This window comes from Neophocaena asiaeorientalis, unplaced genomic scaffold (assembly GCF_003031525.2).
Source record: "Neophocaena asiaeorientalis asiaeorientalis breed wild unplaced genomic scaffold, Neophocaena_asiaeorientalis_V1.1 scaffold40, whole genome shotgun sequence".
Classification (NCBI taxonomy): Eukaryota; Metazoa; Chordata; class Mammalia; order Artiodactyla; family Phocoenidae; genus Neophocaena; species Neophocaena asiaeorientalis.
In genome coordinates this window covers 4,180,434-4,205,172 of record NW_020185335.1, presented here as the reverse complement: position 1 = coordinate 4,205,172, position 24,739 = coordinate 4,180,434, and the positions used below count along the sequence as shown (strand labels likewise).

Genomic DNA, 24,739 nt, shown 5'->3' with positions numbered 1-24,739 from the left:
GCCCCTGTGCCACAACAACAGCCCACGTGCCTAGAGCCCGTGCTCCACAACGAAGAGTAGCCCCCGCTCGCCACTAGAGAAAGCCCGCGCGCAGCAATGTAGACCCAACGCAGCCAAAAATAAATAAAATTAAATCTTTAAAAAAAAATCCTTTAAGAAAATAGATATTTAATAAATCATCCCCCAAAAAAACAAAAAATGGCAACTCTGGAAAATGCTTTGAAGGAGAGATCCATGGGGTATTGAGAAACTCTAACAGACCTAGTTAAGGAAGGCTTCCCTGAGGACATCAGATCTGAGATCTGAAGGAAGATAGAGTACTAACTAGTCAAAGAAGGGAAGGAAGGGCTTTCCATAGTGTGGCAACAAGTGCAAAGGCCCTGACGAGGAAAGAACAAGGAGAAGACCAATACCACTAGATATAAAAACCCAAAGAAATATGCCAACAGATGAGGCAGGAGGGTGCTGGTCATACAGGGCTGTGAGCCCTACTATGGGACTTTGTCTGCATTTTAAAAGTGCTGGGAAACCACTGAAGCATTTGAGCAAGGGAGTGACATCATATCTGCGTTTTGAAAACATCAGTCTGGCTGCTCTGTGAAAAAGAATTGGAGTTGGGCAGAAAGAGGTTAAAGTCCAAGGTTAACAAGCAGTCCAAGAGGGAGACAACAGCAGTTCACACTAGGGTGTTGCCATGAAAATGGACAGAATTGGATGGACTCAAGAGATAGAAAGCTCAACAGGACTTGGTAATGGATTATATATTGGATTATATTATGGGGGTGAAGGGAAGGGAAATGACAAGGTGATTCACTTTTCAGTTTATGCAACTAGACAAATGGTGGTACTAATCCCTGAGATAACCCTGGAAGATGATTCCCCCACCAGGAGTCTTTAAAGACAAGGAGTCAGTCGCAGATTAAAAGTGCTGGAGGGACTTCCCTGGCAGTCCAGTGGTTAAGACCCCGCGTTTCCAATGCAAGGGACGCAGGTTCGATCCCTGGTCAGAGAACTAAGATCCCACATGCCGCACGGCCAAAAACAAAACAGAAAAAACTAAACATGGAGAGAGGAACGAGGATCAGGGTCCTGACACTTGGAGGAGGCCTGTGGCCCTTTTCCTCTGATCTAGAGAGAAAGATGGGGGTCAAGTAAGTTGCACTTCTTCTCTAGCTTTTGAGGGGTAGTAAGAAAAGTGAATTCTCTCATCTTTAGTAATTGAGGTATAGAGCTGCTGAATGGTACAGGCTCCTGAACTATCCAAGACAGCTATACTACCTATACCTGACAATCTGAAGGTTTAGAGCTGTCCAATATGGTAAGCCACTAGCCACATATGGCTATTGAGCGTTTGAAATGGGGCTGGTCAGAACTTAGATGTAGTGTAAGTGTAATATACACACCAGATTTCTTAAACTTAGTATGAAAAAAAGAATGTAAAATATCTGAAATTTATTTTAAAAATATTGATTACACGTTGAAATATGTTGAATATGCTGGGTTAAATAAAATATATGGTTAAAATTAATTTCACTTATTTCTTTTGACTTTTTAAAATGTAGCTACTAGAAATTTTTAAATTACGTATCTGGCTCGAATTATATTTCTACTGGACATCGCTGTTTCAGACAAAAATTCAGACTAGTGTTCCAGGATACGAAATCATTCTACTATTTGAATCTATCCTATCGGGGAGTCAGCTTCCCTGAGCCGTTTAACCGCTACCTAAGCACAGCGCCGGAAGTCGCTAGACTCTAAGGATCAGCCCAGCCGCCCCTGGCTCCGCCCCCTGAACGACTACAAGAGCCAGCGTGCACTGCGCGCCTCCGGAGACGGACCTGAAAGAGCCGCCTCTTTGTGACGTCACGCCCGTTGCGCCGCGCGGGTTCTGTTCGTTCCCTTCGAAAGCTCGCGTTGTGGAGGTGGGAGGGGAGCGTCTGTGAACGGTGTGGCGTCGTGCGGCCGAGGGCGCGCAAATAAGGGGGACCTTGGGGGTCCTGGGTGAGGCACCCTCTGTCCGACTTTCCGAAGCCCTTTTTGTGTGGGGAGAGGATATCAGGACCGCGCCTCTCGCACCGCGCGTCCGGTGGGAAAATGCGGCTCTTTTCAGGGAAATGGCAACGTCTCCCCGTGCAGAGAGCTCCTGCTGCGGACGAGAGCGGGGCGCGTGGCCTCTCGGCAGCATCCCACAAAGCCCAAGGGGGCAGGCACGCACGTTGTCCCTGCTGCAGGGGCCTGGAGTCTCCTAATGGGCCCCACCCGGGCCCCTGGAGGATACTGAGGAGGGGGTCTAAGGGAAGTAGGCTTCACTTCCATCTCCTCTAAAGCCTTTCTCCTCTGGCAGCCGAATTACCTTAACTTTTCTTTTTTTTTTAAATTTAATTTAATTAATTTATTTTTTGGCTGTGTTGGGTCGTTGTTTCTGTGTGCGGGCTTTCTCTAGTTGTGGTGAGCAGGGGCTACTCTTCGTCGTGGTGCACGGACTTCACATTGCGGTGGTCTCTCCTGTTGTGGAGCACCGGCTCTAGGCGTGTGGGCTTCAGTAGTTGTGGCACACAGGTTCAGTAGTTGTGGCACACAGGTTCAGTAGTTGTGGCACACAGGTTCAGTAGTTGTGGCTCACAGGCTCAAGAGCGCAGGCTTAGTAGTTGTGGTGCATGGGCCCAGTCGCTCCGCGGCAGGTGGGATCTTCCCGGACCAGGGCTCAAACCCGTGTCCCCCGCGTTGGCAGGCGCATTCTTAACCACTGTGCCACCAGGGAAGCCCAACAGGCTTAGATGTTGGTTTGCTTAAATAGGCCACCACAGCATTAGAGCCTCATCAATCTAATGGCTTCCTTGTTTAATTAATTTAACACAACGCAATTTTTCTCGTTGTAGAAAAGTCAGTTGTCTGCTATGTGCATTGGGGTTCAGTAGAGCCTTTTTTGTTTGTTTGTTTGTTTTTGGTGACATGTCTGGCTTTGTCCATCACCATATGATCTTATTTTCTACTAGGAAGCTTTTCATACATTTGAGTCCAAATGAGGTCACTGAGTGAGCATCCATAGAGTCAAGAGTGAGAGAGTTTCCAGGGAAGTATTCTAGGCCTCTTTTAGGTCTGATCTGCTTCATGGTTTCTTATTCATGGTTTTACGTGTCCATTACAGTTCCACTACCTGATAAGGAGCCCAAGGCAAATCAATCAGGAAATTCAAGTGTTCTTTTTTGTAATATTAATCTCAGTTGACATTAATTATGCCCAACGTTGTACCAATTGCTTTTTGTAATTATTTAAGCCTCGCAGTAACTCCAGTGGATTACATACTACTGTCTCTATTAGCAGATGATACAGAAAGGTTAAGTAATCTACGCAGTATCGCACAGTTACTTTGTAGCAAAAGCAGGATGAGAATCCAGAAATGCTAACTCCAAAGGACTCTGAGAAGCAGAACACTTGACTGGTGAGAAACCACTAGACTCTTGTCACTTCTCCCCTCTGCATCATAAAACGCTGTAGAAGAAATTAAATGGTTGCTTTCCTGATGGGGGCATCAGTGGAGGTTTACTAGAGGGAGGTAAACTATCTGCTATGACGGAATGACAAGTAAAACGTCTGAAAAAGAGGACGGAAAAGAAAAATCTTCTCCCCGGAAAGATAAACTTTGTATGGTGAGGGTCTGTCCAAAGCAAGCTGAGGTCTGCAGCCTCAGCTATTTTACATGCTATTTCCAAATGAAAATTGGAGTAACAAGGATACTTCCCTCTCATATGCTTTCATTTTGAGCAGTTAGGTTCAGATTCATTAGAAACATGTCAAATATATAACATTAGAAGAAGAAAAAAAGCAGCTTGAAGAAATAGGATATCTTCTGGGGTTGTGAGATTTGGGACTTCTTTAGTCTTTCATTAAAGATGAAAAGAAGGCAGAGGGGTAGTAGAAGATGATACATAGGGTTCTGAACTGAGAAACCTCAGTATGAACATGAATGGGCTACATCTGAATGCCTGTTGAAGCACCGGTGCAGGGTTGTAGCATCTTGCATTCGTTCTCCTTTCTGCCCTTCTGATGGTTGTGGGTTTTGATCAGGGCCTCAGCACCAGCTCACACCATGTGGACCGCGGATGAGATTGCGCGGCTCTGTTATGAGCACTATGGGAGCAGGCTGCCCAAGCAAGGGAAGCCTGAGCCCAACCGCGAGTGGACGTTGCTGGCAGCTGTGGTGAAGATACAACCTACAGCTGACCAGGCCGGCGACCGCCCTGACAGACCGGTGCAAGGTGAGACCTTTTCTCCCTGGAACGCTGTCTCTCCCTGTAGGAGATGGTAGAACTACGCAGGGCTAGACAGGGACGATGGCGGTTGGGTGTAAACTGCGATGTTGGGCACCCCAGGGGGCGGGGTACCTCTGGTGGTGGTAGATGGCCGTGCCGGAACCGCAGTGCACAGTTAAGTCAGCCTTTGGGGGACTCAATGTGCAGACTTATTAAACCTATAGATCATTCAGATTCTGAGAGCACACGTAATGATTTTTTTTTCCCCCTCAGTGACAAAGGAAGTTGTCTCAGTGGGAACAGGAACCAAATGCATAGGCCAGTCCAAAATGAGGAAGAGCGGTAAGCCCCGGTGGGGTCTGAACGGGGCCTGTTAGGGAGCTTTTGGAAACCGGTGTGCATGTCATCCGTTCCTCTTCTCGGCAGAGCAAAGGGGCAATATCGCTAGGTGGCTGACCTTTCAGTTCCCACTGACTGTCGCTCCAGTTGAAAGGACAGAACTCATTTAAAGAATGGAAGTAAGCTGTGGAAGCAAAGGCCACCAAGAACATCTTTCTGAGTGGCTTGAAAGTTGGCCAGTATTTTCATGCTCAAACCAAAAGTTGCCTGGGCTTAGCTATTCCATATTAGATCTGAAGCCCCACAAAGCAATCTTTAATTAAATGGAGATTTTGGCACCAGAAAGAATATGGAAATCCCTTAGAGGTCTGGCATCTTCACCTTCTGGTTGCCAGTTAACAGATTCCTCCTCCAGTTTGCTTTCCTCATTCTCCTAGCCTTTCCTCCTGGATATGGTGAAGCTGTTCCAGGACCACTATTGATAGAATTCGATGGAATTTTATCACTATGAGCACAAGTATGGCATGAGGGTACAAAAGATCTGGACTCTTCTCCTCCATATAAAGATTTCCCTATAAATCAGGAGTTCTCAGCTAGGGGAGATTTTGCCCTCCAGGAGACATTAGGCAATATGTGGAGACATTTTGATTGTCAAAACTGGGGAGAGGGGAATATGCTAGTGGTCTCTAGTGTGTAGAGGCCAGGAATGCTGCTAAACATCCTGCAAAGCCCAGGACCGCGCCCCTCTGCCCCATTCAACAAAACATTTTCCAACCCTAAATGTCAGTAGTTGAGGAAACCTTGCTGTAAATGCTTTGCCAGTAATGATTGTAAAACTTTCAGGCAAAGCCCTCCAGGAGCTACGTGGTCATTCTGGGTGCTGGGAGAAGCTACTATGTTCTGCTTTTAGGAACCAGGGAATCTCCAGGTTCCATATGTTTTCACTAATGTCCTGTCTTTGCCGCAGGAGACATCCTCAATGATAGCCATGCTGAGGTCATAGCCAGAAGGAGCTTCCAAAGGTAAAGCTATATCCCGAAAGAGTCTGATTTAGCTTGGGTGGAGGCCCCAGAATATGCATTTCTAATAAGCTCCTAGGTAATACTGATTATGTAGGCCTCTGAACTGCACTTAAAATAGTGCTCATCTAGACAGTGGTTCTCATGCTTGATGTGCATCAGAATCACCTAGAGGGTTTGTTAAAACCCAGGGCTTCCCCGGTGGCGCAGTGGTTGAGAGTCCACCTGCCAATGCAGGGGACGCGGGTTCGTGCCCCGGTCTGGGAAGATCCCACATGCCGCGGAGCCGCTGGGCCCGTGAGCCATGGCCGCTGAGCCTGCGCGTCCAGAGCCTGTGCTCCGCAACGGGAGAGGCCACAACAGTGAGAGGCCGCAAAAACAACAACAAAAAAAAAACTAGATAGCTGGGACCATCCCCAGAGATTCTGATTCAGCAGATCTGGGTGGAGCCTGATAAGTTGCATTTCTAATAAATTCCAGCTGATGCTGATGCTGCTGTTTCAGGAACCGCATTTTGAGAATCACTGGGCTAGGTCATTCTCATAATTCCAAGTCGCTACCAGTCCCATTGGTCTGCAGTATCTCTTTCTTTCTTAGTAATCATGCAGCCAGAGTCTTTCCCTTTACCACAGAGACTGGTTGTTCGTTCTGATAACATCCTGCACCCCATTAGGTACCTTCTCCATCAGCTCCACTTGGCAGCCACCCTGAAGGAGGAATCCATCTTTGTCCCAGGAACTCAGAGAGGACTGTGGAAACTCAGACCAGACCTCTTGTTTGTGTTTTTCTCCAGCCATACACCCTGTAAGTATATTAATGCCTTTGGGTTCATGTTACATTGTCTGCTTCCTTATTGTTGTCTTATCCATAGTTTCTCAAAAAAACACCTTAGATGAAGTGTAGCTACAACCATTGATAGTGCCTCTTTGTGAACAGCCCAGTGTGCCTCATCACGTCTCTACCAAGGAAAAGTGGAGGGAGCTTCACTCATACTATTATTCAGTTCTCAGTTCCCAAGCAGGATTTGCAAGCTTAAAGCTGAGACCCCACAAGGTCCAAAACCAACAAGAGGGCTTAGAGGTCCAAAGCCCTGAGTTCTGTGGTGATTTATCCTGAAACTCATTTCATTCATTCATTAAACATAAATTTTCTACTCCTTGTCAGGCAAATGTGACATACTGGTTATGTAGCAGTGAATAAGACTAGTCCCTTGCTTACCCTTTAGTTTTTTAGGAAATGTGGACTGTCATGGTTAGTTAAGGTAAATTTTGATGAGTTGTAAGGGGATGTTCAGGTGCTCTGGTTGCATTAGGCAGGAAGACCAGACCTGGCCGATTTTCTATCCTTTGTTTTTCTGTCTTGAAAATTGGGAATAATTCCTACCCCTTGTAGACAACAGTTCAGGGATAGTAGTAAAATTTCCTCACCCTAAAAACTTTGAAATAAGGATATAATATTGTCCCCTGAGTATTAAATTTTAAAATTAACTATGCAATTAGAGCAGATAGGTAATCACTCTTAAGAGACAGTAACTGAAGATCATAACTCAAATCAAAAATATAATATAGCTTATGAAAGAACAGGAAAATGACATACAGACGGAGGCAGGACTCATCCATACCCTATTCTTAGCAGTGCCCTGATAGGTTGTTTCCTAACTCAGTGCTTATCAAACTGTAATATACATATAAATCACCCAGGGCTCTTGTTAAAATGCAGATTCAAATTCAGTAGGTCTGGGGTAGAGCCGGAGGTCTGCATTTCTAACTAACTCCCAGGTGGTGCCAGTGGTATTGGCCCATGTATCACATTTTGAATAGCCAGGGCCTGGCTGATCCCAGTGGGAGGTGTAGCATTCCTGTGGAGAGAGATACATCTGGAGATCACAGCTGGCCTGACCACCTAATCAGACAACATAAATCAGTGGTCTACAGGCTGGTACTGCTTTGTGAGAGTGTACTGGTCCATGGCCAGATGAGAAAAATCAGGACTACTCAGTGAGTTTTTCAAAACACTAATTTCTTTCCATTTTAAGGTTATGAGATTTTTATGCATTTTTAAAATAATGATAAATAGGATTTTTTTTTTTTTTTTTTTTATAGTTTTTTTTTTTTTTTTTTTTAAATTTTTTTTTTTTTCGGACCGGGGCGCGAACCCGTGTCCCCTGCATCGGCAGGCGGACTCCCAACCACTGCGCCACCAGGGAAGCCCGATAAATAGGATTTTTAAAGATCTTACTTGGTGGAATAAAAAGTTGTCGACACTCTAGTCGTCTTAAAATCTTCCTGAGATTTTACTGGTCTTTGAAATCAAAATTTAGAACCACTGATCTAACTCCCAGGGTGATGGGTAATCTTTTACAGTGTGATGTCCACCGATGGTTTGTCTGCAGGGAGAAAGAACACTACCTAGAGAATGTGACTATTTGGCGCCCTTGGCATTTATTCCTCATTACTAATTGATAAGTTGGTGCCTGGATTGGCTACTTCAGACTGGTACTTGTGAGCTGTATTAGCATGAGTCAGCCTCTTGAGTTCAGGCATCTGTCAAGATCAAATCTCTGAGCCTTCAGAGTGGGAGGTGGGCCCTGGGGAATTCTCCAAAGTCACTGTCACCTTGTGAGGTCTCTGGAAGCCTGCCAGCCAGCCTCTCTGGCAACACTCCCAATTCTGCATCTCTTGCCTTTCCCACTCTTAGGTTATAAAGACCACAGACGTATTATTTACACACTTTAGAAAAGCAATACACATTAGTGTTTGAAGAAGAAGCTCCCTTCTCACAGGGGCGGTGTGCTTTTTACTGACCTCTGGTTTTCTTTGATTACCTGTAAACACAGAGTGGTTCAGAAACCTCTAAACCAGCTTGGGGAAACACCAGTTGTGTAATTTACTGTGAGTCTTTACTGTGGGGATATGCAAGATGGGGAAATTGTGAGCATTATTTGCCAAACTTATTTAACCATGAAATCAAACATCCACTTTTGTTTTCCAAGGCATCTTATGGAATAATATTCCACAAAATGCACTTGAGAAACTGTGCTCATTCTAAGCCAGGGGTTCTCAACTCAGGATCATTCTGCTGCCCAGGGGACATTTGGCAGCATCTGCAGACATTTTTCATTGTCAGACTCAGGGGTGCTATTGGTATCTAGTAGGTAGAGACCAGGGAGGCTGCTAAACATCCTGTAATATATAGGGCAAGCCTCCATGGCAAAGAATTATCTGGCCCAGAATTCAACGTGGAGGTTGAGAAACCTTGGTCTAATCTAGTGTTTCCAAAACTTCTGTGGTAAGAATCACCTGGGATCTTTGTTAAACAATTCAGTTTTCAAGACTCCTCCCACTGAGAGAGTCTAGCTCACTGGGTCTAGGATACGGTCTTCAGCAAGAACCTCAGAAAATTCTTGTTAGGGAAATTTGGCCAAGTGTTCTTAACTCATCTCAGGTAGCTGGGAGAATAGAATTAAGCTTCATTTAAGTCACTGGTTCTCAAACTTGACGTTGCATCAGTATCACCTGGAGACCTTGTTAAAACAGACTGCTGGGTACCACCTCTAGAGTTTCTGATTCAACAGGGCTACTGTGGGTCCCAAGAATTTGCATTTCTATCAAGTTCCCAAGGGATGCTTATGTGACTGGTCTGGTGGCCTCACTTTGAGAACCACTGGTTTAAGTGATTTCTTCTCCTACAGGTGGGGATGCCTCCATCATTCCAATGCTTGAGTTTGAAGATCAGCCTTGCTGTCCTGTCAGTAGAGATTGGGCCAATAATCCATCAGTAGAAGCTAGTGGTAACCTAGAAGCTCCTGAAGATAAAAGGAAATGTGAAGACTCAGATAGTCCTGTGACCAAAAAGATGAGGCTTGAGCCCAGGACTCCTGATGGTATGGCTCACCATCAGAGTTTTGGCAACCAGGAAAGTGGCCCTAATTCACCAGATGTCAGCAGCTCTAATCTCACTGCAGAGGAACTAGCCACTGTCACTGGAATGGCCCCCGGTGGCGCCAAAGTGGTGGACGTTTATAGAACTGGAGCCAAGTGTGTGCCTGGAGAAGCTGGAGACTCAGGGAAGCCTGGTGCTGCCTATCACCAGGTGGGGCTGCTCCGAGTGAAGCCAGGCCGGGGGGACAGGACTTGCTCCATGTCCTGCAGTGACAAGCTGGCACGGTGGAACGTCCTCGGATGCCAGGGGGCACTGTTGATGCACTTCCTAGAAGAGCCCATCTACCTGTCAGCTGTGGTCATTGGGAAGTGCCCGTACAGCCAGGAGGCCATGCAGAGAGCACTGATTGGGAGGTGAGAGGGCAGGGAGGGAACAGTCTTTCCAAAAAGCAGTCTGAGAATATGTCCAGAGAGCCTGGACATACATACATACGTACAAAGAGTTAAGAATTTGTTTTAAGGAAATAATTAAGAAAGTGCTCAAATATTTAGCTTTGTGTGTACTAATTTAAGGAAAAAAAAAAAAAACCACTGAAATGGCCAGCAATAGAAGATTGTGATTTTTGTTACAACTAATATTGATGAATATTTAACATGGAAAGATGCTCATAATGTTTAAAGAGCAATTTAGAAGGTAAAACAAGTTCGTTTGGGTCTTGAAGTATATATGCCCATAGAAAAAATTTATAGGAGGATATACACCAAGGTATTAATGTGATTACCACTGAGTTGTGGTATTATGTGTGATTTTTTTCTTCTTTGTGATTATTCTATTTTCTAATTTTTGTGCAGTGTGCATATATTGCTGTTACAATGTTTAAAAACCTTCAGACATTAGTGTTAATTTTTTAAAAAGAAAAAAAGACAAATGATGACCACTCAAGCGTGGTCTCCCTGAAGAAGGGCAGCCAAACCTGATTAATGCTGTAGTAACTGAGGGCAGATAAGGCCATGACCAGGGGAGGTCTGTGGGCCCTTGTCAAATGTACCACTCCTAAAGCTGACTGTTGGAAGCAACCCCAGGATATGACCCACTAATTCCACTCCCGGGTACATACACAAGAGAAATGAAGACATACATCCACATAAAAGGTGTACATGAATGTTCATAGCAGCATTAGTCATAATAGCCCAAATGTGCAACAGCCCAAATGTCCATCAGCTGGTGAATTGATAAACAAAAGGTGGTAGCTCCCTGCAGTGGAATGTTACTCAGCCGCAAAAAGGAATGAAGGACTGATACATGTCACAACACGGATGAACCTTGAAACTCTTATGCTAAGTGAAATAAGCCACACGTTTGTATGGTTTCATGGAGTGGAATGTCCAAAACAGGCAACTCCATAGAGACAGAAAGTAGATTCATGGGTGCCAGGAGCTGGAGAAGGGGATGGTGAATGACTGCCGTTAGGTGCAGGATTTCTCATTGGGGTGACGAAAATGTAGATTGCAGTGCTTGTTGCACAACTCTGTGACTATACTTAAAAAATTGAATTATAACTTTAAATGGGTGAATTTTATGGTGTATAAACTATGTGCCAATAAATATGTTAAGAAAAAAAAGGCAATCCTAGGCACTGTGCCCAAGACATTTTCTGTTTTCCATGTTTTCTTGATTCCAAGACTTTAAGTTGCTGTCTGCTCTGCTCTAGACCCACTACATGTTGGCATCTAGTTTGTGTGAAATATTCAAAACAAAAAAATGAAGCTTTTATATTATAGTATAATTTTGGTTTCTGGCCTGTTTTAAGGACTCCCTAGGAAGCTGATGCCGACAGGTTAGTATTTCTTCTTAAGGTTTTCAAATCTTTCACAGCCAATATGAGAAATGGAGTTCGGTGTTACTGAAGTCCCTGAGGGGTGGTGACTCAGTTTATAGCTGTCACTTCAGAGTGATGGAAGAGATCTTTCTTCAGCCATAAGGTTCATAGGATCTGGATTCTATTCTGTCACAACCTCCTATACCATCCTCCCCGTAAATAAATAAATAAATAAATCCACACACCTTCTAAGGCCTTTGCCTCCCACTGAGACATGGGTGGTGATGTGGTCCACAGTCCTAGACACTCTCTTTCTCGACGAGTGAGCCTAAACTACATGCCTTTCCCCTCACGTTTAGGTGTCAGAATGTCTCAGCTTTACCTGAAGGCTTTGGAGTTCAAGAAGTGAAACTGCAGCAGTCAGATTTACTATTTGAACAGAGCCGCTGTGCAGTACAGGCAAAAAAGGCTGAGAACCAAGGCCGACTTGTTCCTTGTGGGGCAGGTAAGGGATCCATGTTCGACTTGCTCTGGAGTAACTTGTCCCTGAACATTAGAGTGGCCTGGAAGGGACTGCATCCTCCCAGCCTGGGGTAGCAGTTTACCACTCAAGTGGTCAATAGCATGGGCTCGGGAGATACCCACACTGGGTCAAGTTCACACTCTTTATGACCCTGGGCAACTTGTCCTCTCTTAGCCTCAGTTCCTTCATCTTTGGATAAGAATATCATTTGTCAGGGTTGTTACGAAGAATAAATGAGAAATTCTGTTTCATGCATTTACTGTGTTCATCATGTAATAAATACTCAATGATTGTTAGCTATGATGATGATGATGGTGGTGGTGATGATGATGAATCATGAACCACTTATACTGTTGTATTCTGGAGGCCAGACATCAGAGTGGCAGCCACTGTCTCTGGCATCATATCCAGCTCTCATGAGTCTTCAGTGGTAGGGGAATATTTTTATTAAAATACCTCTGACATTTACAGAAAACTGAACAGTTTTAACCCCAGAATCTTATCTTTTCATAGCCATCGGCTGGAGTGCAGTTCCTGAGCAGCCACTGGATGTCACCGCCAATGGCTTTCCGCAGGGAACAACAAAGAAAGGAATCGGACGCCTTCAAGCCAGGTATAGCATATTGGGGCAGGAGATGGTGGCAGTGCATTCACACCTCACCACCCTCTAATTCCAGAACATTTTCTTTTTCTTTCTTTTTTTTTTGGCTGCATTGGGTCTTCATTGCTGCACGCAGGCTTTCTCTAGGCGCGCAGGCTTCAGTAGCTGTGGTTTGCAGGCTCTAGAGCGCAGGCTTAATAGTTGTGGCACATGGGCCTAGCTGCTCCACGGCATGTGGGATCTCCCCGGACCAGGGCTCAAACCTATGTCCCCTGCATTGGCAGGCGGACTCCCAACCACTGCGCCACCAGGGAAGCCCCTATCTGTTCATCCTTTGTTGGGCGTTTGGGTTATTTCACTTTTTGGCTATTATAAATAATAATTCTGCTCTGAACATTCATATACAAGCTTTTGGGTGGACATTTGTTTTCAACTCTCTTGGGTATACCTAGGAGTGGGATAGCTGGGTCATGGGATAACCTTATGTTTAACTTCTGAGGAACTGCCAAACTGTTTTACATAACAGCTGCACCATTTTAAACTTCCATCAGCAATGTATGAGTATTTCAATTATCCTGCATCCTTTCCAACACTTGCTATTGTCTGTCTTGTAATCATTTTAGTGGGTGTTAAGTTCTATTTCATTGTGGTTTTGATTTGCATTTCTCTAATAACTAATGATGTTGAGCATCTTTTCCTGTACTTATTAGCCATTTGTATATCTTTTTAAAGAAATATCTGTTTAGATCTTTTGCCCATTTTTTAAATTGATTTATTTGTCTTTTCATTGTTGATTTGAGAGATTTCTTTATGTATTCTGGATATGAGTCCTTTATCAGATATATATTTCAGATAATTTCTCCAGTTCTGTGGATTGTCTTTTCAGTTTTTGAAAAGTTTCAAATTTTAAGGAAGTCCATTTTATCTATTTTTGTATTTCGTGGTTTGTGCTTTTAGTATCATATGTAAGAAACCATTGTCACAAAGATTTACTTTGTGTTTTCTTCTCATGGTTTTAGCTTTTATGTTTAGGACTTTGATCCATTTTGATTTAATTTTTTATAAGGTGTGAGGTAGGGATCCAACTTCATTCTTTTGCACTTGGATGTCCTTGTCTCAGCATTTCTTGGAAAGACTGTTCTTTCCCCTGGAAGATTTTGAAAGGAACACTTTCTTGGGCTTTACCACTAGAGATTCTGGTTTAGTGGGTCAAGGCTGGAACCCGAGAATCATTTATGAAGCTGCACAGTGATCAGACTGGCAAGAAGGGTGCCATGAAAACAAGACTTTGTATCTTCAAATTGGCTTTTATTGAAATGTGGAGCATATGATCTGTTGGACATGAGACTTGGGTTTCATGATTGTGTGTTTGGAGTTTCATGCATCTGCCTTATTTGTTCTTCTTTTGTTAAATGTTCATCTTGCCCCCTCTGCTTTTCCCTCCCAGTGAGCCACAGAGGGTCTGCAATAACACGAGGGTGGGTGGGGCTATGGGGTAGCAGCCTCCCCGCCAAAGGCACTTCCATCTGTTTGGATTGAGCTGCCTCTGAATGACTGTTGTAGGACTCCCACAGTTTATAGGTAGTTCTTTTCATTCTAAGTGGCTTTTCCATTTCTTTATTGCGCCCTTATAAAAAGTTGTATTGGGGCTTCCCTGGTGGCACAGTGGTTGAGAGTCCGCCTGCCAATGCAGGGGACACGAGTTCGTGCCCCAGTCCGGGAAGATCCCACATGCCGCAGAGCGGCTGGGCCTGTGAGCCATGGCCGCTGAGCCTGCGCATCCGGAGCCTGTGCTCCGCAACGGGAGAGGCCACAACAGTGAGCGGCCCGCGTACCGCAAAAAAAAAAATAAAGTTGTATAGTAATTAAAGTTCAGAGGTGGATTTGTTTCTTTTCTTTTTGACATGCTTATTTGTCTCCCTCAATGGAAATAATAATAACTTACATCTTTTTAGACTTAAAAAAAAAAAAGTTTTTTTCTTCAGAGACACTAAGCAGGGTTCAAATGGCCTATACAGCAGACCCAGCCTGCCTCTTGGTGGCCTAAGCTGTTGAATTGAGTAGTATTTACAAAATTGTTAGGGGTAGAAATTTTTTAACCAGTTTTGTCTCAAGGGCCTCCCTGCTTCAGGCCATTGTCTGCATCTCTCCGGGGACCAGCAGTTAGCCACAGGCCACGATGTGTAAGCAGAGCAGGTCACAAGGGACAGGGAGCACACTTCCTGCTGAGCTCTGCCTTTACTGTAAGTGACAGGCTAGCAGCAACCCATACTGGCCCCACCCACCTGCCTGTGGCTTCAGTTTGCTGTTTTGCTCAAGTCTAAATGCTCTTCACTGTGAACCTACACCATCTTTTACCTTAAAAGCTTTCCTTACGACTTCTTTCTGGCTCAAAATTACCAACTTTTCTCCAGATTCCTAAAGTGCTGTTTTCCAGTTTATCCCAATATGTCAGTGTTTTATGTGTGATTGGGAGTGCCCCGTGTTCTCACCCTGGCTCCGTCTCCAGTTGTCAGGTGACTCTGGACAAGTCCAGTAGCTCTCTGGACCTCAGTGTGTTCGTATGTGTAAAACAAGGATATTGGAGTAGATGATCTGAGGTATCTGACATGTTGTGGGTGTCTCTCCATTTAGAAGGCAGACTCCATACAGGAGGAAGTTCATGGTGGAAAGAGCAGAAGCTTTGCAGTTCAAGAGACTGATATTTAATTCCTGGCTCCCTTTCCCCCCAAGTGTGTGAACTGGGCAAATTACTTTACCTGTCTGGGCCTCAACTTCCCTAACAATAAAGCAAGGGTAACTCATAGTATCTGTCACACGGGAGTGTTGTGAAAATTGAATGAGAGAGAGTGCCTCTAACATGGTACAGGGCTTGCAGTAGACATCTTGTTAAGATAGATTTCTTCTTCAGTCATCAAATGAATCTAAACATTATGTGTTTTGGTTTTTTTTAAGACACTTTTTTTTTTTTTTTTTGGGCTGGGTTGGGTCTTCTTTTTTGTGCGGGGGCTTTCTCTAGTTGCGGCAAGCGGGGGCCACTCTTCATCACGGTGCGCGGGCCTCTCACTATCGTGGCCTCTCTTGTTGCGGAGCACAGGCACCAGACGCGCAGGCTCGGTAGTTGTGGCTCACGGGCCTAGTTGCTCCGCGGCATGTGGGATCTTCCCAGACCAGGGCTTGAACCTGTGTCCCCTGCATTGGCAGGCAGGTTCTCCACCACTGCGCCACCAGGGAAGCCCCTGCACATTATGTTTGAAAGGGCCAAAGTTACTTTAATTTTAAAGACCAACAGCTGCTGGGGAGAGTGGGTTTTTCTCACTTCTCATTCCTGAGTGCTATCCTGGAGCCACCTTTTTTAGAATGATCTGGAGTATGAACTCAAGACTGGGATGTTAGAAACATTTAAAATACTAGTGCGACACTCAAAGGTAATATTTTATTAAGTCTTTGTGTTTATTGCAAACAATGAGATAATAACAGGAATAAGATAAAGGACCCTCATTTTCAAGAAGCTTAATTTTTTTTGCGTTACGCGGAACTCTCACTGTTGTGGCCTCTCCCGTCGCGGAGCACAGGCTCCGGACGCACAGGCTCAGCGGCCACGGCTCACGGGCCCAGCCGCTCCGCGGCATGTGGGATCCTCCCGGACCGGGGCACGAACCCGTGTCCCCTGCATCGGCAGGCGGACTCTCAACCACTGCGCCACCAGGGAAGCCTGGCAAATCCTTTTAAATTCTCTTTTCCCTGAAGAGGCATATTCTCTTCCCTTCCCAGATGAGCTACTAGAGCATCCTGGAGAGATCATTACATGGCTCATTGGATTATAAAAGAGAAGGGTAAGAGATTAAAAAAACAAAAACAAAAAAAAACAAAAACTAAGCGTGTCTAAGTATGTTAGAATAAAGATAGGGCTAGGTTAAAATGTGAATGTGTACTCTTTAAAAAATTATGTATGGATTGCTTTCCTAGCTCTTTGATACACCAACCAGTAGTGTTAACCAGCTCACCAGGAAGACTAATATCTAAGAATGTAATCCTCACTGTTAAAAGGAACTAGGGCTTGTTGGAGCATAGCAGCTAGCAGCCACCAAGATTATTTTGCTCCACAGATGACATCATTGGTTATTATTGGGTGGGCCTCTTTGACAGAGGAATTACTATTATGGTCACTCTGTTCTGCTGTTGAACAAGTCTTGAGAAAGGTCTTACTTCTCTGGAGGGAGATATAACACCTTAACATTACTCATGAGGTGACTTAGACCAAAAGCATTCATAAGAGAAAGTGCCATTTGCTCCTCCAGAGGGAATAATGTTGAAAACAATTTTACAGATCTGGTCTCAAGAAGCTGTTAAGCTGTCACTGATGGCTTTTCACAGTGACACTGGAGGCCTTGACATTTCACCCAGTGTTGGTAGTAAATAGAATCCAGTTTGCCACCTTCCAGTGAGGTTTAAGCGTTGTGTTTCTTTAATGAACCTTGAGTGGATCCCATCTCCAGACTACAGATTGTGGCATGATTGATCACTAAGGCTTGTGAATGAAATGCCTTGACATATTTCATTAATGCTCTGTAATAATATAGCCAAATTTTCTCTCATAGTTGTACGTCGGTAGCCACTGGGTTATAGCAAAAATCTCATGGGCTCACCTATCAGTATTTCAAAGGGAAGTGTGAGCATCCCGGGCAAGATATTAGTTTATTTTTTGATGTTCCTCTTTTGCTGATTCTGAGTGACCTGGACAGTGGAAATGTTGAGTCTGTAAGACTCTCTGGACTTCTTGAGCAATAAAATGTGTGGTCATGTCACCAGAAATTTCAGAGTCTTAAATCTGGAGATGAAATCTTTGATTCTAAGTAACAGTGAACATATCAACTTATCTACCTGAAGACATACATACAATAAAACATAAATAATGTTTGTTTTCAACTGGGTAAAACCAATCTTGATATAGTGCTAGTTGTCTGAAAAGAAAAAAATTCTAAGTCTCCCTTTTTTGAGGGTCATGGCCTCCTGGCTTTACTGTTAATATGTTTCTATTAGCTATAAACTTCATTGTCTCTCTTTTTATGCTTAGGCCTAGAAAGCATAGGGAGCTGCCAGAGAGCCTCGTTTCTTTGTCCTGTATGAGATTTTCCAGGACCATCACTTCCCTGCTCCAATATATAGAATAATTTCTCTTCAAATTGCCCTGGTTCTTTCACAGGAGAATAACATCAGCATCTAAACTCCATGTTCGAAACATGTATGTTCGATGGTTTCTTACAAGTCCTTGAGGTGTTAGCTTCATATAAGTAGTTGGTGCACCAGTGAATGAGCTACACAAAATATTATGTAAAGCTGTAAGGCTTGGCTAAAAGTAATTTCTTAATTGTCTAATCAGTCAATATGAATTAGTCAGTATTATTCACACTTAAACTACTAGATGAATAAAAGATTTAACATTAGAGTCGCCTTTGGTGACCACCCTTTGGGTATATTTTCACTAATATTGAACAGTCAGATTATTTTCTTCTTGAGTAATAATTTTCAGTTCTAGTGCAGTCATATAAACACTTGCACAGTATTTTAGTTCTATAATTTAAGTTCAGTTCAAGGGGATTGATATTTCAATCTGACAGTTCTTACTTAGTGGCAGCTTTAGCTACAGCTCCTTATTAGCTTTACCAGGCCACTTTATTAATTGAGTGGAAAAAAATATGAGAAATATTTCTCTAACATCTTTCTAGTCCACCCAGACTAGACCCAATGACCCAATACATAGTATGTATAAAAGACTCTCATATACAATACAAGCTCCCTGTCAGAGAAACTCATTTTATTTTCTAGTCTTTATAGAAAAAGAAACTGTAGTAATTTTATTGAAATCTACATGTTTTAAGTGAACACATATCAAATGTAGAACATCTGTATGTATCTGTATTATATAGAATATCTGTATTTTATAGATAGATAGATAGATAGATCTGTTTCTGGGCATTCTGTTCTGTTCCATTGGTTTGTTTGTTTTTCCCTGCACCAAAACCATACTCTTAATAACTCTAGTTTTATAATAAGATGATATCTGTTAGGGGAAGTCCTCTTGCCTTGTCTTTCAAGAGTGTCTTGGCTTTTCCTAGACTTTTTTTTTTTTTTTTTTAGACTTTTAAATTTAAAGTTCAGTTTGGGGAGAATTGACATTTTTCATTGTTAAGTCTTCAAACCAGGAATATGGTGTATATCTTTTTATATAATGCTGGTGCCAAATTGGCAGTTGTGCCCCAAATTTAAAACAAGCAGTTTTGAATGTTCACTTATTTAGGTCTTCTTACATATATTTCAGCAAAGTTTTATGATTTTCTTCACATAAATTTTCACATATTTTATTAGATTTATTTCTTGAAGATGTATTAGTTATCTGTTGCTGTGTAACAAATTACACCCCCCCCCCAAAAAAAAAACCTAGTGGCTTAAAAAAACAATTAACATTTATTATTTCACAGTCTCTGTGCGTCAGGAATTTGGGAGGAGCTTAGCTGGATAATTCTGACTCAGGGGCTTATGAGGTTGCAATCCATTATGTCAACCAAGACTACAGTCATCAAAGGCTTGACTGGGGCTGGAGGATCCAGTTTCAAAATGGCTCACTCATGTGGCTGCAAGGTCAGTCAGTGCTGGCTGCTCGCAGGAGGCCTCAGTTCCTCTCAATTTGGGTCTCTCCATAGTCCTACAAGTATTCATCTTTACAACATGATGGCTGGTTTCTCCCCAGAGCAAGCAATCCAAGAGAGCAAGGCAGAAGCCACAGAGTCTTTTGTGAGTAGCCTCAGAAGTCACACTCCAACCCAATCTCCTAATGGTTATTCAGATAACCCCTATTCGGTGTGGGGCGGGGTTGCATAATGGCACGAATTCCAGGAGGTAAGAATCACCATTCAGAGATTGGCTACCACAGATGCTGTTTTAAGTAATTCCTTTTCATTTCATTTTCTGGTCATTGCTACTGCAATCAACTTTTTTGTTGTTGTTTATTTCTCTCTTACAATTAATGTTTGTATCCAGCAACCTTGCTAACCCTTATTATTCTACTAATGTATCTGGGCATTCTTTCGGAATTTTTGAACATAGTCTATCTTTTGCAAATAGTATTTCCTTTCCAAACCTCCACTCCTTTTATTTTTTTTTCTTGACTTATTGTGCTGACCAGAACTGACAATATCACAATCATCTACGAATAATGACTTGTTTTTTGCTTTTCAATCTTTATTCCTTTTATTTCTTCTCTTACTGGCCAGACCTTCTGTGTAATGTTGGATAAAAGCAGTGATAGCAAGTATCCTTGTATTATCCCTGATTTTTTTTTTCTTGGCCACGCCATGTGGCATGCGGGATCTTAGTTCCCTGACCAGATATGGAACCTGTGCCCCCTGCAGTGGAAGCGCAGCCTTAACCACTGGACCGCCAGGGAAGTCCCAAAGCTTTGTAAGCATTGTTACCCAAGGGGCCAGCTCCCTTGAAAGGAGGAAGCCAAACATAGCTGATGGGTATCCTTGGGGGCAAAATTTAGTAATTCCCTCTGTCTTTACCCCATTTCAGCCCGTCACCTTGATGATTTCACTGCTGGTAACATTTCTTGAGAGTTTTGGGGTTTTTTGTTTGTTTGTTTGGGCTGCGTTGGGTGTTCGTTGCTACACATGGGCTTTCTCTAGTTGCAGTGAGCGGGGGCTACTCTTTGTTGCGGTACTCAGGCTTCCCATTGCCGTGGCTTCTCTTGTTGCGGAGCATGGGCTCTAGGCACGCAGGCTTCAGTAGTTGTGGCACGCGGGCTTAGTTGCTCCGTGGCACGTGGGATCTTCCTGGACCAGGAATGGAACCCATGTCCCCCGCATTGGCAGGTGGATTCTTAATCACTGCACCACCAGGGAAGTCCCTGATAACATTTCTTAAGATGAGAATCAGTTTTGTCCCTCAACCTAATCAGACTCTTGGGTCTGGATTTTTCTTCTTGCCAAGTGCAAGAAGGTGAAAATGGGGGCTCAGGACCTTCAGACCTAAAAAGATACCATGTGAAACCCAGTATCTTTGATAGGGGCCTGATACATAGTAAACACTTAATAAATCTTCTTGGTCTTCTTTTTCCAAACAGATCCCGAATCAGCAAAGTAGAGCTCTTTAGATCATTCCAGAAGCTGCTAAGCAGTATTTCAGAGGACAAGTGGCCAGACTCCCTCAGGTGATGCCATTGACCTATGTTTTTTCATATTTAGGAAGACTTCTGGTTTAATTCTGCTTATGGATGGCAGGAAGCTTTGGCAGGAATGGTGGTTCAGTAGGCGAGTGGGTACTTATTACTAACACATGCTCTTCAATCCCCATGGCCCCATTTGCAGATATGTGTATGATCTGAGCCGTGGGAGATGGGTAGTTGGTAATACAGAGAGTCACACGAGCCTAAGGGCAGAATTGGGGCCTGGGCCATTACAGGCCCTCCTCTTGTTCCACCTCCAGATGGACAGCATTGTGGAAATGTGAGTGCTTGGGGAGCAATAGATTCTGTTGGGAGTATCATTCTCTTCTCTTTTTCTTTTGTTCACATCACTGCTTGTGAACGGAAGCTCGAAGACTTAAATTACTTTCCAAACAGGAATGTAGAGAACTATAAAACCACTTCTGGGGTGGGTGGGTGGAATTCAGATACTGACTACCCAGAGTTAGGCCAAATCTCACAGGGTAGGGGCACAGTCCCCACAAACTGACCTCACTTCAGGACACCAGCCACATACTGGGGTGCGGGGGGCGGGGCAAAGCCACTTACACTTCTGACCAACTGACTACAAACTCAGGTTCCTACTTACCCCTCAGGTTCAGTAATTCACTAGAAAAACGCACAGAATTCAGGAAAGCACCATACTTACAATTACCTTTTATTATGAAGGATACAAATAAGGACCAGATGAAAGAAGGGACACATAGGGCAAGGTCTCCAAGGGTCCCCAACCTGACACTTCTGTGTCCCCAGGATGCATCACCCTCCCTGCATGTCACTGTCTGTCACCAACCAGGAAGCTGACCTGAGCTTCAGTGCTCACCATGTTTAGTGTCGTTTCATCAATAAGCATGATTAATAGAATTGTTGGCCACATGATGTGGTTGAACTCAGACTCCACCTTCCAGTATCCCCACCTCAGGAGGTCAGACTGATATCAGATGGCTCAAAGCCCCAACTTTCTAAACTCATGGTTGGTCTTTCTGGCATGGCCAGCCCATCCTGAAACTATCTAGGGCCCACCATGAGTCATCGCGTTAAGCAAAAACTTAGGTGTGATCTGAGGGGTCCACCATGAATAACAAAGACATTCCTATCGTTAGGGGAATTCTAAGGGCTTAGAGGCTCCCTGCCAGGAACTGACAACAAAGATCAGCCAAATTCTTTTTTATACAACAGTGGGGAAGCGAAAGCGTAGCTATATATGCTTCCATATGAAGAGGCTACCACCTGTTTTCACCATCATGCATCCTACAGTCAGTATTGATGCCCTCCCGTCATCCATGGTCAGTTTGCTTGTTTCTTGTCTGGAAGAATGAATCAGACTGGAACTGGGTGGGTTTCCGTACATTCTGTGACTTAAAAACAAATCTGGACTTAGGTAAGGAGAGACTTCATTCAAAAGGATTATTGTAATAAGAGAAAGGGCCTGTTAGAATAGGAGGAGGACTGACGCAATAGCAAGGGCACTGCAATCTTAAGATCTGTAAGCCTCTCGAAGAGCAGGTGCAAAGGGATTTTCTTTTATACGGAGAGAGAAGCAAAGTTAGACAGAGCTGGGAATGGGGGAGTAGGACGAGCCGGTAGTGTGATGGAACAATTGAACAGGAAGTATTGATTCTCAGGAGGGGCTGTTAAAAGAAGGGCTTGTTACACATGCTGATGCTGGCTCAGGCTGAAAGTGGCTCAAAGTTCAGGGGTCTGGGGGAAGGAGAGAAGCATAACTAATATTTGGTCAAATTAGCAGGCATGTGGTCGAGGTTTTGTCAGTGGGTACAAACAGTTCAGCTAATCGTTATGAGGCAAAGAATGGGGTCTGTGTCTGGCCTTGTTAGAGGTAAACCAGGGGGGCATTCATGAGTCTGTCTAAGCCATGAAGAAGGGTGGTTCTTTGCAGTCAGCCACTTCCCACAACACAGAAGTGTGGGAGGGAGATTTTTTAACCATAGCTTGTTTGGGGAACTGAGGGCTCAGGTAAAGTTTAACATTGTCATGTATGTGGTTCCCATCCATTAACCACCAAAAAGCTATGGGAAATTGATCAAACAACGAACTTTAGCAACTTTAGTTGCTAAACTAAAGTTTAGCAACTTTAATCTTTGCTGAAGTGAGTGAAGAAACAACTTGGGTCTCCTCAGATCTTGGCAAAGAACGAAAGAGTAGAAGCAGGATAAAACCTGAATCAATGAGACATGAGGCTCAGTTTCTTCAGCTATGAGATGGCAAGGACAGAGCTCAAGGTCGGGGCTGAATCAAGAAGAGGGCTCAGAGGAGCCTGACTCAAGTTTGATCAAAGGAAAGAATCTTTGTCACAAGAAAATCTTTTGATCTGGGAGTGAGTATTATAGATATTATTCAGCACGTCAGCCATTCTTCAGCAGTCAGAGACACTAAGGGATTTGGGAAGGGGTGTTGGCTGGCAGTACATAGGAGAATATGATTAAGATGGAAAGTGCTTTGGGAAAATGCAGTTGAGAAATTTCTAACAGCTAGATCCTTATGGTGGAAATTATAGACACATAGAAAATTTTAAACCAAGTAGTAGATACAGTTATTCTTGTTTTATCTGATTCCACCAGGACCAGACAAAACTAGCATTCTGTTTATTCTTACCTGTTTTAATCCATGCTGTTTTCTAGTGAATTCCCTACAAAGGAGGTAAGAGTCAGCATAGGACAGCATAACAAAATCCTCCTGCTTCCTAAGTCTCTTGTAATAAATCCGTCCAGCCTATTGCTGAGGTGTCTTGCTGGCCGCGGTGGTGAGCTGTCCAGTGAGAACTTGTGTGCTTGGTGGTGTGTGTGCATTAGGGTGCAGAAGCTAGTGACGTACCATGAGTACAAGGAGGCCGCATCCACTTACCAGCAGGCCTGGAGCGCACTCCGAAAGCAGGCATTTGGATCCTGGATCAGAAACCCACCGGATTATCAACAATTTAAATGAGCAAAGTTTACTGGCAGCAGGGTGTTTTCCATTCATTCATTCTGGACTGCCTTTTTCCTACGTGCTGGATAAGCCTTAGCTTTTCTTGTGGCTGATCAGGAAAAAAAGACTGCTATCTACCAGAGTAAAATATCTCTTCTGTGTGAGATGGATGGAATTCTGGACATGGAACAACCTATACTTGACTGAAGTAGCTCGCTGCTAAAACAGCATCTTGCTAATGACCTTGGTATGTGTCCTGTGTTTTATTGCTTCTCTAAGAATAAGAATTTGGAATGTGATGCTTTAAAAGTACTCTGCAATAGCTCCATTTTGTCTGTTCCTACATTGATTTGGCAAGTACTTATTGGGCTGAGATGATCTTTGAATCTCTGCAAGTTTTAGAGTTTTGCCTGTCATAGTGGGCATGTATTTTGTATATCCAGTCTTTTTTCCTTTGGAGAACCACCCTTTCCTGCTTTACCCATGCTTGGATGAAGTGAACTTTACTCCTTGGCTCCAGGAATGTGAGCCAGCCCTGAACAGTCCTGGAACTAGTGCCAGAGTGATCAGGTAAGATTCTCTCTCCTCTTGTATCAGGAACTATAAACGCTACGTAATCTTGGGATTGCCTGTGGCTGCCGTTGCCTACTACATAGAGACAGCCAGCTTGAGAACAAAGGCAATGAAGGAAACAGCTGAGAGAATCAGAGCTCTCGTGACCTTGTCTGGATGCCTGAAACTAGTGCCTACTCTGGACTTCAATTATGTGAGATAAATTCCTATTGTTTTGAGTAAGCCTGTTTGAGACTGTTTTCCTATGACTTTGAATGGAAAGAGTTCTGTCTAAAAGGCCAAAAGTCCCTATAGTAATTCAGCAGCAGAGCTAGCAATCAATGCTGTTTTTACTAACAACTAATGTTTAACTTTCAATCTCTTCACACTCTAATTTATTGACTAAAAGTGGAAGTTCTCCATGTTGGGATTACTCAAGGTCATTGTTGGTTCTTCAGTATTTCCTTATACCTTTAAATATTTTAAATAACAGCTTTATTGACATATAATTCACATACCATAAAATTCACCCATTTAAAGTGTACAGTTTGGTGGGTTTTAGTATATCCACAAAGGTGTGC

General features: G+C 43.6%; 1 protein-coding gene across 2 annotated transcripts; it reads left to right on the top strand.

Annotated features, from left to right (window-relative positions):
• The first annotated feature begins 1,890 nt into the window (after nucleotides 1-1,890).
• ADAT1 (adenosine deaminase tRNA specific 1) lies at nucleotides 1,891-24,316 on the top strand. 2 transcript variants are annotated; one of them, XR_003001915.1, is made up of 12 exons: nucleotides 1,891-2,001; nucleotides 3,325-3,442; nucleotides 4,069-4,259; nucleotides 4,527-4,595; nucleotides 5,560-5,614; nucleotides 6,285-6,415; nucleotides 9,303-9,906; nucleotides 11,672-11,817; nucleotides 12,349-12,448; nucleotides 20,562-20,648; nucleotides 23,492-23,853; nucleotides 24,204-24,316. XR_003001915.1 is itself a non-coding variant. In XM_024735645.1 (9 exons), exons 1-9 carry the CDS (start codon nucleotides 4,091-4,093, stop codon nucleotides 23,622-23,624), a joined length of 1,494 nt encoding a protein of 497 aa, XP_024591413.1. In that variant the 5' UTR covers nucleotides 3,470-4,090; the 3' UTR covers nucleotides 23,625-23,724. The 2 variants fall into 2 exon arrangements, 1 of the variants encoding a protein (XP_024591413.1); XM_024735645.1 differs by lacking the exons at nucleotides 1,891-2,001; nucleotides 3,325-3,442; nucleotides 24,204-24,316 and having other exon boundaries at nucleotides 3,470-4,259; nucleotides 23,492-23,724.
• The last annotated feature ends 423 nt before the right edge of the window (nucleotides 24,317-24,739 follow it).